Source organism: Vespula vulgaris, chromosome 23 (genome assembly GCF_905475345.1).
Source record: "Vespula vulgaris chromosome 23, iyVesVulg1.1, whole genome shotgun sequence".
Taxonomy (NCBI): domain Eukaryota; kingdom Metazoa; phylum Arthropoda; class Insecta; order Hymenoptera; family Vespidae; genus Vespula; species Vespula vulgaris.
The window spans coordinates 556071-569589 of record NC_066608.1 but is presented as its reverse complement, the minus strand read 5'-3'; the positions used below and the strand labels follow the sequence as shown (position 1 = coordinate 569589).

At 26.7% G+C, this 13519-nt stretch overlaps 6 protein-coding genes across 12 annotated transcripts; 4 read left to right on the top strand and 2 right to left on the bottom strand.

Moving 5' to 3' along the window:
* Nucleotides 1-114: 114 nt before the first annotated feature.
* On the top strand, nucleotides 115-1969 carry LOC127071746 (tripartite motif-containing protein 45-like). Its single transcript, XM_051011363.1, has 5 exons — nucleotides 115-599; nucleotides 740-972; nucleotides 1071-1288; nucleotides 1367-1567; nucleotides 1668-1969. The coding sequence occupies exons 1-5, from the start codon at nucleotides 400-402 to the stop codon at nucleotides 1884-1886; spliced, it is 1071 nt and encodes a 356-aa protein (XP_050867320.1). The 5' UTR covers nucleotides 115-399; the 3' UTR covers nucleotides 1887-1969.
* A 139-nt stretch (nucleotides 1970-2108) lies between these two features.
* Nucleotides 2109-4959, bottom strand: LOC127071755 (peflin). 4 transcript variants are annotated; one of them, XM_051011385.1, is made up of 7 exons: nucleotides 4775-4959; nucleotides 4510-4678; nucleotides 4147-4425; nucleotides 3239-3977; nucleotides 2669-2925; nucleotides 2452-2580; nucleotides 2109-2370 (listed from the first exon to the last, which is right to left on the bottom strand). In XM_051011385.1, exons 2-4 carry the CDS (start codon nucleotides 4673-4675, stop codon nucleotides 3883-3885), a joined length of 540 nt encoding a protein of 179 aa, XP_050867342.1. In that variant the 5' UTR covers nucleotides 4676-4678; nucleotides 4775-4959; the 3' UTR covers nucleotides 2109-2370; nucleotides 2452-2580; nucleotides 2669-2925; nucleotides 3239-3882. The 4 variants fall into 4 exon arrangements, with proteins under 4 accessions (XP_050867342.1, XP_050867343.1, XP_050867341.1 ...); XM_051011386.1 differs by having other exon boundaries at nucleotides 3302-3977; XM_051011384.1 differs by having other exon boundaries at nucleotides 3334-3977.
* Nucleotides 4960-5639: 680 nt separating this feature from the next.
* On the top strand, nucleotides 5640-7754 carry LOC127071752 (survival of motor neuron-related-splicing factor 30). Its single transcript, XM_051011377.1, has 5 exons — nucleotides 5640-5801; nucleotides 5932-6155; nucleotides 6242-6391; nucleotides 7029-7179; nucleotides 7259-7754. The coding sequence occupies exons 1-5, from the start codon at nucleotides 5763-5765 to the stop codon at nucleotides 7400-7402; spliced, it is 708 nt and encodes a 235-aa protein (XP_050867334.1). The 5' UTR covers nucleotides 5640-5762; the 3' UTR covers nucleotides 7403-7754.
* Nucleotides 7366-10654, bottom strand: LOC127071741 (lariat debranching enzyme). Of its 3 annotated transcripts, none has more exons than XM_051011349.1 (6): nucleotides 10535-10654; nucleotides 9940-10283; nucleotides 9533-9824; nucleotides 9332-9432; nucleotides 8507-9249; nucleotides 7366-8410 (listed from the first exon to the last, which is right to left on the bottom strand). In XM_051011349.1, the coding sequence occupies exons 2-6, from the start codon at nucleotides 10134-10136 to the stop codon at nucleotides 8328-8330; spliced, it is 1416 nt and encodes a 471-aa protein (XP_050867306.1). In that variant the 5' UTR covers nucleotides 10137-10283; nucleotides 10535-10654; the 3' UTR covers nucleotides 7366-8327. The 3 variants fall into 3 exon arrangements, with proteins under 3 accessions (XP_050867306.1, XP_050867305.1, XP_050867307.1); XM_051011348.1 differs by having other exon boundaries at nucleotides 10453-10587; XM_051011350.1 differs by lacking the exon at nucleotides 10535-10654 and adding an exon at nucleotides 10385-10519.
* LOC127071747 (39S ribosomal protein L46, mitochondrial) lies at nucleotides 10570-11993 on the top strand. Of its 2 annotated transcripts, none has more exons than XM_051011364.1 (5): nucleotides 10570-10686; nucleotides 10803-10875; nucleotides 10949-11314; nucleotides 11446-11588; nucleotides 11664-11993. In XM_051011364.1, the coding sequence occupies exons 1-5, from the start codon at nucleotides 10570-10572 to the stop codon at nucleotides 11937-11939; spliced, it is 975 nt and encodes a 324-aa protein (XP_050867321.1). In that variant the 3' UTR covers nucleotides 11940-11993. The 2 variants fall into 2 exon arrangements, with proteins under 2 accessions (XP_050867321.1, XP_050867322.1); XM_051011365.1 differs by having other exon boundaries at nucleotides 10595-10678.
* Nucleotides 11994-12134: 141 nt separating this feature from the next.
* Nucleotides 12135-13444, top strand: LOC127071749 (proteasome subunit beta type-1). The gene is made up of 4 exons (XM_051011368.1): nucleotides 12135-12376; nucleotides 12614-12803; nucleotides 12876-13112; nucleotides 13196-13444. Exons 1-4 carry the CDS (start codon nucleotides 12276-12278, stop codon nucleotides 13379-13381), a joined length of 714 nt encoding a protein of 237 aa, XP_050867325.1. The 5' UTR covers nucleotides 12135-12275; the 3' UTR covers nucleotides 13382-13444.
* Nucleotides 13445-13519: the final 75 nt, after the last annotated feature.

Here is a 13519-nt window from a genome sequence, read left to right as displayed (position 1 = left end):
ATATCGGGTAAACAAGTCAATTTAGATTAGCAGTGATTTATTTCTTTTTTTATAGTATTATTATTTTTGTAGTGTGTGTATATATGTATATATGCACACACACAAATACTTTTTAATATATGTTTATTATGTGATAAAAAAAAAGAAATGTTTCCTACATTTATTTTATAGAATATAAATATCTATACATAGCAGCCGCCGTTTTCTATCGCTCGCGAAATACCGCGGTCTACTTAAATGTTATTTTTAACCAGATACGTTCTGCTGAAGTTGGGAAGTAGTCTGCAAGACATTCCTACTACCGTAAAGTAAAGTATCAGATTTACCATGAGTTCATTATTAAACAACAATGTGATAAAAAATTAATAAATTCTATTGATTAAATAGTTACTTAAATCAATGGAATTCGTGAATTGTTCAGTTAAGAATCAATTTGAAAATAGTTGCTTCGGTCATGCAAAAACAATTGAAAGCGAAAGCGAAAATAATAAATATAATAATAATAATGGGAACGTCATTTCTTTTAACAGGAAGAAAAAAAATAGAAATAATCAATCTATTGTTACAATTGAACCGAAATACGTAAATGTTAATACAAGGTAATAATATAAATTTAAAGTATATATTGTTAATCTATGAAATATAAATGGGTACATAATCTGTCTTATTTACTGTGGCTATAAATAAATAAAAATATGAACACTAAGTGTTATAAAATTAACAATGACTATATTTTAAGAAATGGATTAAGGTGGAGTATGGAACAAAAAATAAATTTACTATCCTATACATTGTCGGATAACGGAAATTTAAGTGATGAATGTAAAGAAGATAAAATGAAAATAATTCGGAATATTCATGAAAATAAAGATTTCTTATGTTCAAGATGTGGTAAAAAAATGCAAGAACCTAGACTTCTTCCTTGCTTACATGCCATGTGTTCTCCTTGTGTCTTTGACTTGATTGGAAAAAGTAAGATGAATTCACTTCTCATAATCTCATTATATATAATCTAACAAAACAAATGATAATTTGCATAATCCAATTATACTTTATAATTTATTTTACAGCTAATAATATTGATATAAGTAAGATGCAAAATAATGATAACATTAATTCAGCATGTAATATGTATGAAAGATGTCCTTTATGTCATTTTTGTCTATCAAATACATGTTTTATAATTCCACCTCCGCATTATCCGCTACAACATAAGCTCGTTATGGATGCTATGCGCCGTAAATTGGCTCATAGAATACTTTGCGATACTTGTTCGGATGAAGTAATAGTAAATATACTTCCTACTGGTAATGATATATGTAGATATTTAATATGTAAAACTAATTCTTTTTTATGATAATTAAAGGCAATTGTACAATGTTGTGTATGTTTGCGCAACTTTTGTTCTGATTGTGGTGATGAGCACGAAGAAAAAACAAATGTGGAAGTGAAACAAGGCAAACATGTAGTAAAACCTCTCTGGGAAGCAACCAGAATACGTCGTACTATACTTTGTCAAATCCATCCTTCAAATGCATTGAGATACTATTGCAATGCATGCCAGCAGGTTTTATATAATATTTTATCACATATAAAAAAAATGTATTTTTATTAAATCAGAAATATTATTGAATACTCTAAATATTAATGTAATATTATATTTATAGATATGTTGTAAAGAATGTATGTGGAGTATAGAACATAGAGGTCATGCTAGTGAAAATGCTATTGGGGCTGGAAGGAGAGCTGCTGCATATATAACAGCAATGCTTGAAAAAGCAAAAATTCTTTTAAATTCTCTACTTATACGTTACAACGAAGATATATTTTCAAATGACATTTATAATGAGCAAGAACATTTCATTGATCAATGGTATGTTAAATAATCATACATTCATATGTCATGAATAAATATTTGATATTTATACGCACAATCAAAATATATGATAAATTGTCATGTGACTTAAACAATGTGATGATAAGATATATGATCTATCATCATTAATTATAAGACTGTCATTTGAGGTACAGTTATGTAGTGACTATATTTTTAATAATAATCAATTGTTATGAATACCAACTATATATATATATGTAAAAATGAGGACTTACAATGAAAATAATATTTATTTGTACATTTACATAAAACATATATAGTAATTTATGTAATAATATTATCTACTATAAGTATTTGCAGCTAATATTTTCAGACAGACATAGACAGGACACACAGTAAGTATTAAAGTAAAAACTGGTATTTATATCGTCGAGTTATTAAACAACGTCCATCGCGTAAGAGCGATCCACAACAAGACCAATGATTCGAACCAGGGTGACCAACATGTCCATGTCCACATCCACGATACCCACCTTTCATTAAATCATTTATCATCATTATTCGCACAGTACGAATTTAAAAAAAAAAAAATAAATATATACAAGGATTTTTACCTGGCATTCTTCCCCCACAGGCACAAACAACATCTTTTTTTCCACCACTTGAACAAAATGTGCAACAATGATAAATACCACTGTGTCCTTGATTTAATAGAAATAATTTTTTGTCACTATTAGAAACGTCTAAAAAAAAAAAAATTATCTTTAAAAATTTTCTATTTTTTGTTTTATTTTTTATTTTTTAAATAGATGTGAAGTAAAAAGAGGTTACCACATTGCTTGTTTTCTGAAGAATCTGGTACACCTAAAAATTTTAACCTTCTTGCGATTACATTAACAAGACTCAATATTTCAACTTCTGAACTATCAACAAATAATTCATTTATAAAAGAAATAGCATCTAAGATATGTCTAGCCCTCCAGAGTCTAGCATATTCCTGTATTCTTTTTCGAGCTTGTTTTGTCCATATTGACATGGATACATGATTTTGTGGATCTGATTCATATTTAATTGGATCTTCAGAATACCTAAACAAAGAATCTTATATTACACTTATTTACTGAATATAATATTAAAGCTTAATTACATAAATTTATCATATATAAATGATTAAATTGTCATGTGATATCAATCTCCATTTTATGCAAATGAATATTTCTATTTTATATATAAAATTTTATATTGTCATTTGAGGTACTATTTTGAAAATTAATTCAGAAAGGTACATGTTTCAGTTATTATATATAATATGCATAAATTAAACAATGATTTATGTATAAAAATTATTTCGTGTGAAGATTCCATTGCTTAAAATATCGATAAAATCGTAATTTGACGCACGATCAGGGATCATTTCGACACCACATTTAATCAAATTTTAAATAAAATATTGATATTACACACTTATTACAAACTAAATTACTAATACTATGTACTTGTAAAAATCTTCTTAAAAATTTGGTCAAAATGTAAAGCACTTAAGACGGTACATCTTAAAATAAAATATAAATTTAAAAATATCTTTTATAGATGGCACTGTTAGAAAACAATATGAATCTAGATGCTGATCGTAGAATATGAATTTAAAATTAATATTATAGATATTTTTTATTACATTTTTTCATAGAGAAAACATGAATTTAAATAATATAGACCTTAATATAGAGTAAGTAACATAAATTATTAAAAAAAAATTATGTTTACAATTACGCTTAGAATTAATTTAACACATTGTTGACCGATAAGTATATTCGTGTTTGCACATGGATATAGCTTATGTAATTATTAAAATATAAAATTGTCTAAATCGTTATTATAATATTTTTTACTATATAGATAGTATTTTTTTAATTGTGATATTTTTCTAAATTTTTGATATTTTAATAACAATTTTAATTTAATTATAGACACAGTCAATATAAAGCATTACTTTTTGCATATAATAGCCAGTTAACAATTTGTGTTAATTATAATTAATAATATATTTAGTAAAAGCTACAATCAAGCGCTATTGTCAAGAAATCTTCAAATTCAATAGAAATACTTCCTTTTCTATCTGTATCTCTAGCTTTGAATGCACCTGTAAGATAATGATAACTTAATGATAAAACAATGATTTTATAACTAAAATAATAATTAATATAAATTTTAATTTAATAATATAATAGAAAAATTAAAAAAATATATAAATTTAAAAATAAAATATAAATCTATATTTTTATCAATAGGTGATATATAAATTTTTTTACCTGTAAATTTGTCTAATTGAATACAAAAAACAATAAATTGATCGACACTCATACTTTGACAATTACCAGGATCACATTTTTGCATAAGAAATTGTACAAATTTAGGACTAACTTTATAACCCATTTTTATTAATACTTCATTTAATTCATTTTCCTGTATACTTCCAGAATTGTCAAGATCGATACTACGTAAAAAGTCAATCCAAGAATTTATATATTTAAACACATCTTGAAATTCTACTACATCTATAGTACCATTTTGTTTATGACCAAACATATCTAAACATAGAAATTAAAAATTATAAATAATTACCATATCAACTATCCTAATGTACTTTAAATATATACTATATATTTACTCACTAATCATCAATTTGCAAGCTGATTCTGAAAATGTTCCACCTTTTCCGTTTGCTAAAGCAGCTTGTAACTCAGTTGCTGTAATTCTACCACTTCCATCTTTGTCAACTAAGGCAAACCATTGTTGCACCTCTGGTCTTATCTGACTTTCTGAATTATATTCATACATGTTCTATAAATCAAAAAATGATAAATGAATCAGAAGTTTAAGTTAAAAGTTCTGATATCGAAATGGTATTTCAGAAATGAACTTATGAAATGTCTTTACTAGATATGTCTCCAAATTGTATTCCTTTTATGCTTTTAATTACAGATCACCTGATAAACTATTATTACTGTCATATGCTTATTAATTACAGCTTTCATTACTTTCAAAGAAAAACTGCTGTAGTGTATATATACGACAATACATCGTCCATGCGATCTACTATATGTTTTACTCACACAAGTATGCACGATGTAAACTAATTAACCTTGAAAATACGCGGGAAAATGTTAGAAAACAAAATAAAAAGGTCACTAGGCCGTAACATAAAAATTGATTAAAAGTTTTTATTCAACGAAAAAAATGTGAGAGGTATTAATACATACTATATTTAATACTTAAATGATCAAAATCTTTGTGAATAAATTTTTATACTTTCTTTTGCTTTTCTTTTTTAAATAAGATCACTTGTATATATCTTGTCGAGAGAGTATTTGCAAATACAAATATATTTTTTATTTATGCTCGTAATAAGAAGAGATTTATTATTTAAGGTATCTGCCAAAATGGGACACAAATTGATTGTGTATTTTGCATAAATTAAAACAAAAAAGATTAAACAGAATATTTAAGGCTGTTCATTACTCTTGGTTTTATAATGGTTTACGCCAACAATGAGAACAGGCGTAATTCTTGATCGATTTTGATGAACAAGATCTCATTTTAAGAACGATGATTTAATCTAAGACCCTGTTTTTTCAAATTTTTGAAAAACCTTTATTTTCCTTTAAAAAACCATATTTTTTCGAAAATAGTTTATGCATAAATAAAAAGAATCTATGTTTCGATTGTGTTTATATTCTTATTGATATGAGTGAGCATCATTTTGAACGACGAATACGCCACCTTACGAGCTCTATGTTAGTCGTTCACGACCATTGTAGTGTACCGTAATTTATGTTTTAACAGTTCGTAATAAGTACTGACTCTAGAAATACAAGAAAAATTGTTATTTTTTATTCGATAATTTATTATTTAATTCGGCCATACTATGGACGATTTACAGAATTATAAATTGCAACTTCAACAGGTAATAACCTTTCGAATTTTTCCTTAACATCGTATTGACATTATGTTATCAACATCTTGCCTTTGATGTGTTCTTCATCGTTTTATGAAATTGCTGAACAAAGATTACATTTTATTTTTTTATATTATAGGTAGAAGCAGCTCTTACGACAGACCCAACCAATGAGGAACTTTTAAAATTAAAAATCGATCTCGAAGAAGTAATAGAGCTGACACATGATTTAATTAAATCACAACAACAGGAAAAAAGGCAAGCCAATGGCATGGATGCTAAAGATCCTATTTTGCTTGCAGTGTTAGCCAATAAATGGAAAGTGGGCGATCAATGTATGGCTCCATGGAGCGAGGATGGCAAGTGAGTTTTGAACGACCAAGTGTGTATGAATTGTAATATGTATTATTTATAAATTATTTCATTGAATATCTTTATTTTATTTGTAGATATTATGAAGCAACGATAGATGCAATAAGTGAAGATGGAGTCGTGAACATAACTTTCAATGAGTACAAAAATACTGATGTTACGATGCTCAGTCAACTCAAGTCAATAGCTAAGAGGCCAGCATCGGATTGGGCAGATCAGAAATCAAAGTAAGTTATATAGAAAGAAGTTTTATTATCAAATTTCAGTTTATATTAATAAGCACTGTTCAATATTTGTGGAACATGAAGGGATAATTATTAAATTATAAAGCTGTTACTAATCCATCATTTTTCTCTTCGTACTTGAATTCCCAATTGGCCACGATAATAACTCTACTGTATGGTGTGCTTCCATCTGAAATCCAATTATTGTTCATTTGATCCCTTGGTGTCCCGCTGTCTGTGTACTTCTGTGGATTCCAGGAAAAGGTAACGGGATACGATAGACTATTTCTACAACAAATTTTTTCTTTATTTTATTATGATTCCTAATAAAGTATAAGTATTGTTACAGATGTATTAGGAACAGCAGTTGCAAACATGGAACTACATATCTATTATTACGTGTACTTTTTATTTTTTTATAATAAAATTTTTTCAGATTTTTATATGTACTTTTTATTTTTTGTATTATGAACTTTGTTCATGCAAGTAAATTAATAAAAGAACGCATAGTGCTTCATTGCGATGACTATGCATTAAGATATTATAATACTAAATTTGCAAATTTAAAAATTTTATTGTGTATTATTGTGCATAATACTACAGTTGTATTGCATTCAATGATGAATTTATTACCTTACAGAAAAATGCAAGCAGCTGCTATTGCAGGAGCTGATCCAAATAAGCAAAGAGAATACCTTAAGAAAAAAAAACAAAGAAAGCTACAACGATTCAAGGAACTTGAAGAAGAACGTGAAATGGAAAAAAATAAATGGTTAGCTTTTACGAATAAGGTAAGTGATGGAAAAAAATAATATTTCTTTTTATAAATGTACAAATAAATTGTGTAATTAATATTTCATTTGTTGTTAGTCGTCAAAGAAAGGTGTAATAAAGAAAAGTATATTTGCAACACCAGAGAATGTAAATGGAAGAGTAGGTATTGGTACATGTGGCGTAAGTGGTCGAGAAATGACTAAATTTAGTAATGGTGAAAAATGGAGGAGAGGAGCGTGAATATTAATGTAAATAAAAAAATCACACATTCTGTGAGATAGAATTTTGAATTATTGTTACATTTGATCATTCAGTTTCTATGAGAACTGAGATTGTATGTTTCGTTTGTGAGAATGGTCAATAGGCACAGAAAAATGAAATAATCAATAATAATATCTGAGTGTGCACAGGTATGTATAAGTTTATTGAATGAAAAATTTCACTTTAATAAATTCTGACATTATTTTGCATTTTTTAACCTACACTATTGAAGGATGAGTGTCATGAATGAGTGTTTCTAGATTAATGTCTTTGTAAGTATGATTTGTTTATAATCAATTAATGATAAAAATAAATGTATATTTTAATGTCATGCTTTTGAATTCTCTTGCAATTGTGTAGTGATGTTTAAATAATTTTAAAGTAATAATTTTAGTAAATATCGATTTGTGAAGTTTAACGACCAGTTGGAGTGATAAGAAGAATAACAAACGACTGGAGAATTCAGCCTATTTTGATAAGCGACATTGTAACATGATATTTTGATAAATCAGCATCTTGACTCTTTTAAAAAAGTTAATCACATATATTTAAAATTATTATAAACTATAATCTTTTTTTTAATATTATACATTTATTTAACCTATATATATAAAGATTGTGTAATATACAATGCAATATTATAATGTAATGTAATTTCAATGATTTGTAAATCATGGAGATATAATTGAAATTATATATATAATTCGTGCATTTATGAATCGATCATTGATCTTCATTAATCGAGGTACTATCACTTTGTTTTACACATATTGTCATGATATATATACGATATTTTAAAGAGTTAATTTGTAGAAACATGTAATGTGTGGAGATTAGAAATAGGAAGGCTATAAGATTTTACACTGATGCATTTTTGTCTTTTTAAAGAAAATTTCACTTGCATTTATAGAGTATTAGAATATATAGAATAGTTTCTTCTTTTAAACTTTTTACAATTTGGTTCTACCTGTGTGATGTGATTATTGCCTGTAAGATAAAAGTGAAATAATGTATATAGTTGTAATAATCAAGTGGTAAATTTTTTTTATTAACTATAGTTATACACTATCATTTAATACTTACTATCAGATTCTATTCTTTCTACTGGTAGTACATCACTAAAGTTTTCATCAACCATATCTATAGTATTCTTTGTGCTATTCTCGCATGCACTATCGTCCTCGTACGTGGTAGAGATATCACTAGATTCCAATGTGCTTTCTAATGTTGATTCTATTAGTGTTTCATTTACCTTTTTTTCCTGCGAATCTAGTATAATTTGCAATAATACTGATGGATCATCTATCCCCAAGGTATTACAAAATTTTGTAGTTTGATTATTTATTATTAATTTTGGTATTTCATTTTGGTCATCCATTAACTCTGGGTCATAAGGTTTAACAGTTTGTACAAAATTTATTGGTACTTTTAAATCATAATTAAATTTTTTTAATACATTCTCTTTTTCTTCAGTAGTTGGTGTGTATGTCCATCTACTATTGCCATTTTGTCCAGGCATGTAATGAATTCCATTTTTAACACTAAGCAGATGATTTGTTAAATAAAGAATTGTTAACCATTCTAAATCATAGCTGAGAGTTAATGGTAAATTTGGATTATGGTTTATTTCTACAACTTGAAGAAACTTTCTTTTTGGTAAACACTTATCCAATGCTAAAAATTTGGTTACTCTTGTACCATCTTTTTCAGGGATAAGTGCTGCAAATTTACAGTGTAAATGTGCAGAGAACCAATATGATGGGTAGTGGTATCTCAAAAGTTCCATGTTTGCTGGACTGCCAAGTGTGTTGTTTTTAATATCAGTCCTACAATATAATATTTTATGTACTACATGTTGTTTTTAGATTTTTAAACCTAAATTGAAGTGCAATGACAAAAGATAAATACTTAAAATATGGTTTGCCCTTTAAAAGCTTATCTTCATTTCCATACTTTGTTACTCCATTTGGCCAATCATGAGATAAAAAAATATCGATTTTACCAGATATCTATTTAGTAAAAATTTGAAATTTCTTATAAATAATATGTTATATATGATTTACAATTGTTAATAAGTGTAAAAGTAAATACATTTATGTTTATAATTACCTGTTTCAATCGAAATATTTCTATGTTTCTAATGTGATAGACGCTGCGAATTGTGCTTTTTGTATATGGCGGCTTTTCGTGATGTCCTTGCATCCAATCTTGACTCTTATAAATACCAGAAATTCCAGCAATCCTAATCCCACCTATTTTTATAACATTGGCATAGCCAAGATAATAAATATTAGGAGCAACCCATCCACCATATGGTAACTCTTGAAGATAATTCGAAGCTTCATGATTACCACCAATAAAAATAGTTAATAATGGAGCAACCTTTTCTCCGGAGTAATATCTATGAGGGATTTATACAATTAATTACTAAATGAATAGTAAAAATAACTTTAATAACAATATTAATAATACTATATATTGTTAACAGATTTTGATTTCTTGTCATTTATACTTACTTGTAAAAAGTGCACATGTCTTTGTATTTATTAGGTACTGCCATACATTTCAAGTCACATAAATTCCTCGTTGATTGAAAATCTCCACAGCATATAAGTAAATCTATTTTTTTTCCATTGACTTTTTCAATCTCCTGTATAGTATCATATATAATTTCTAATTCACCATGAGCACATCCTTCAATTGCGATTCTCATGTTGTAATTCAGAATAGTTGATTACAAAAAAAATTAATTTCACTTTTTATTTATATTTACAGTAAACTAAAGAAAATCTTTATATCTTTTCCTTTTTATTTCTTGGTTATAATAGTACAACATCCATAATCAAACGTGGAACCAAATCTGAAATCAAAATGTAATATAGAAAAAAAAATGTAATTTGTGTATATTATGTATAATTAATATATCAAACAATGACAACATTATCATTATGATTAATTTACATGCTTCGATAATTCGTTTTTGTAAAAAAAATTAGTTTAATCGAACAATGTTAAAAAATAATAATTACAACAACGAAGATGTTATATATATTATATATTTCATTTTTTACATATTCAGTTTATATTTAGAAGTAAATTTAGATCTCTTACAATTTAACAAAAGTGTAATTTAACCAAACTTTCTAATGTCTCTAGTATCGTTTTTACGAAGTCAACTTAATGGCCGTATCTTTGGCTCTTCGCTTTATTTTTCCATTTATTTGATTTCGGATCAAACGTATCGTAGCTTAATGTGTATGAAAGTATATAAAAAATTATACTAAGAAATAAATTAAATTAAGAATATAATTTATAAAAAGTGTAATATATATACTTTATTTTGACACGTTTAATAAAATTAAAAATTATAATCTTTTAGGTTATATTTAAAAAAAAAAAAAAAATGTTCAAACAGGCTTTTAAAGCTTCATTGAAATTTGATGTTTCATTAAGTAAATAAAATTTTATAATAATAATAATATTCCATTTTAGTGTAATATATTGTAATTGAATCAATTTTTACAGGCATTTTAAAAGAAGTAAAAAATACATTTTCTGCTTCTCAATGGCATTGCAAAAGATTAATAAATACTTCCTCCAAATCAAAGTGGGATCTATTAAGTGCTGTATGTCTTGAACGTCATCCGATTATTACAAAACCTATGAATGAAATAGAAACAAATTATTATAATTTATTAAAAAGGATAGAGTATGAAAATAGTATGAAGTCAGACCATGAGCTTAAACTTGAAAAGGAGAAACTTGAGCAGAAGCAACCATTAGAATCAAATATTGCAGATACTGACATTGTTTCATTGCAAACAGCACAAGAGTTTGAAGACAGTTGTCAAGAAGAATTAAAAAATTTTCAATTTGCATCTAGAATTACAGGTATATAAATAGGATATTGTTTTAATATTATTTCTAATATATTTCTATATATATTTGAAAATGTACTTTAATAATTTATTATAAAAACTATAAATAAGAATATCTCCATCAAGATATATTTTTTATTTCAGAATTTGATAAATCTAATGACAAAACTAGTCATATGTATAAATTAGACAAAACATTAGTTTTACTTGTAGAACAAAATGTCAACAATATTGCTTCTTGGATTCCACCTCAAGGTCTTAGAAAAGATGGAGAAACAATGAGGCAAGTCAGTATCTAAAGTCAATATTATTCTTATGTATTTGATAAAAATACAGTATTGAGAAAATTTTTTATATTAAAGGCAGCAGAAAGAGTATTGCAAGAATTTTGTGGTACAGAAATGACGGTTAGATTTTATGGAAATGCACCAATTGGTTTCCATAAATATAAATATTTAGAGCAAAATAATAAAGAAAGTGACAAGTGTGGAGCAAAGGTATTTTATTTTTTAGCTCGATATATAGATGGATCCATTGCGAGCGATAAAAAGTACCAATGGTTAAGTAAGGAAGAATTAAGGAAAACTATACCTCCTAAATTTTATCAACACGTATCAGAGTTTTTAATATTTGAGTAACCAATATTATAGAATTATTTACTTGCTTTTACTATAATAAATAAATTATCTATTGTAAGGCTAAAATGTTTATAAACCCTGCTAATAGTTTTTTATCACATAATTTATGGGACTTTTCATTGATCTGTAAAAAAACGTAGTTACGTTTAATTCATGTATACGATTGGCTGATACGAAAATAACGCGACCAATTGAAAATCACCTTAGTTCAACTCAATGATTAGCGCTGCAAGCATACGAATTTATGATATTCGATAGAAAGTGTGGTGTCATTCGTGGTCGATTGTAGTTGATCCTAATTTCTTTTAAAAGTTTAATTTTTGTTTCTTACAAAACATGGCTCTTTATACTCAGAGCAAAATATCACGAGGTTTACCTGATTATGAAAGAGAAGGAATTAAGCAAGTGAATTTCAGCCCTTATGCTGATAATGGAGGGTAAAATATAAGATAACCTAATATTTTTTAAAACCAATGATTTTCAAAATCAAAGTATGGATTCAATTTAATTAATTCATACAGTTTTAATTTATTCAATTCATTCGTTCGTATATACGTATATATCGATAAATATAATAAAATTTATTAATATATTTGTCATATTTTTTATGAGTCCAATTAATGTTTCATATTAATTAATTGTTATACATTAATTTTTTTGTTGAAATTTTTTAGGAGTGTGGTTGCTCTTGCTGGTGATGATTTTTGCATAATTGCTGCAGATAATCGACTTAGTACAGGGTATTCTATTTGTACTCGAGAACAAGAAAAATTGTTTCCTCTGTCAGATACTACTGTTTTAGGTTGCTCTGGTTGTTGGTGTGATACGTTAAGTTTGACCAGATTATTATCTGCTCGCATGCAGGTAATTGACCTTAAAATTAGAAAATGTAAATATCTGTATTAATTTATAATTTTACTATAATAACTTTAACAGATGTACGAGCATGAACATCAAAAAAAGATGTCAACACCAGCTGTAGCACAGATGCTTTCAGCTATGCTATATTATAAAAGATTTTTTCCCTATTATGTCAGTAATGTACTTGCTGGATTAGATGAGAATGGGAAAGGATGTGTCTATAGTTATGATCCGATAGGACACTGTGAAAGATCTACATACAGAGCTGGTGGATCCGCTGGTGCACTTTTACAACCTCTTCTTGATAATCAGGTATATTATCAATATTTATGAATATAAACAAAAGGAAGTAACTTGATAAAATTGGTTTTAATTTTTTTTTATGTAATTTTTAGATTGGATATAAAAATCAAGAAGACATCAAAGTTGAATTACTTACACAAGAAAAAGCTTTGTTAGTACTGAAAGATGTTTTCATATCTGCTGCAGAAAGAGATATTTATACTGGTGATGGGATAAGCATAAAAATTATTACTAAAGATGGTATAAAAAGTAGCAGCTTCCCATTGAGAAAGGATTAAAATATTGAATATAATATATGAATTATTATGGTGATATACAAATAAAGTCTTTGCTTTCATATACACTGTGGTGTTTCACATATAATCATAATTACAGATATTTATATGCAAATATTATATAAAGATAAAATGTCACTT

Bases quoted from the DNA above. Each gene is read 5' to 3' on its own strand.
- LOC127071746 (XM_051011363.1), top strand. From the start codon at position 400: ATGGAATTCGTGAATTGTTCAGTTAAGAATCAATTTGAAAATAGTTGC. The intron at 973-1,070 runs GTAAGATGAATT...TTTATTTTACAG, and splicing joins CTTTGACTTGATTGGAAAAA to CTAATAATATTGATATAAGT. The intron at 1,289-1,366 runs GTAAATATACTT...TGATAATTAAAG, and splicing joins CTTGTTCGGATGAAGTAATA to GCAATTGTACAATGTTGTGT.
- LOC127071755 (XM_051011383.1), bottom strand. From the start codon at position 4,675: ATGTATGAATATAATTCAGAAAGTCAGATAAGACCAGAGGTGCAACAA. The intron at 4,426-4,509 runs GTGAGTAAATAT...TTCTATGTTTAG, and splicing joins AGCTTGCAAATTGATGATTA to ATATGTTTGGTCATAAACAA. The intron at 3,978-4,146 runs GTAAAAAAATTT...ATTATCTTACAG, and splicing joins TCAATTAGACAAATTTACAG to GTGCATTCAAAGCTAGAGAT.
- LOC127071752 (XM_051011377.1), top strand. From the start codon at position 5,763: ATGGACGATTTACAGAATTATAAATTGCAACTTCAACAG. The intron at 5,802-5,931 runs GTAATAACCTTT...TTTATATTATAG, and splicing joins ATAAATTGCAACTTCAACAG to GTAGAAGCAGCTCTTACGAC. The intron at 7,180-7,258 runs GTAAGTGATGGA...ATTTGTTGTTAG, and splicing joins GGTTAGCTTTTACGAATAAG to TCGTCAAAGAAAGGTGTAAT.
- LOC127071741 (XM_051011349.1), bottom strand. From the start codon at position 10,136: ATGAGAATCGCAATTGAAGGATGTGCTCATGGTGAATTAGAAATTATA. The intron at 9,825-9,939 runs GTAAGTATAAAT...AATCCCTCATAG, and splicing joins GACATGTGCACTTTTTACAA to ATATTACTCCGGAGAAAAGG. The intron at 9,250-9,331 runs GTATTTATCTTT...ATTATATTGTAG, and splicing joins AAGGGCAAACCATATTTTAA to GACTGATATTAAAAACAACA.
- LOC127071747 (XM_051011364.1), top strand. From the start codon at position 10,570: ATGTCTCTAGTATCGTTTTTACGAAGTCAACTTAATGGCCGTATCTTT. The intron at 10,687-10,802 runs GTATATAAAAAA...ATAATCTTTTAG, and splicing joins GTAGCTTAATGTGTATGAAA to GTTATATTTAAAAAAAAAAA. The intron at 10,876-10,948 runs GTAAATAAAATT...CAATTTTTACAG, and splicing joins GAAATTTGATGTTTCATTAA to GCATTTTAAAAGAAGTAAAA.
- LOC127071749 (XM_051011368.1), top strand. From the start codon at position 12,276: ATGGCTCTTTATACTCAGAGCAAAATATCACGAGGTTTACCTGATTAT. The intron at 12,377-12,613 runs GTAAAATATAAG...GAAATTTTTTAG, and splicing joins CCTTATGCTGATAATGGAGG to GAGTGTGGTTGCTCTTGCTG. The intron at 12,804-12,875 runs GTAATTGACCTT...TAACTTTAACAG, and splicing joins TATTATCTGCTCGCATGCAG to ATGTACGAGCATGAACATCA.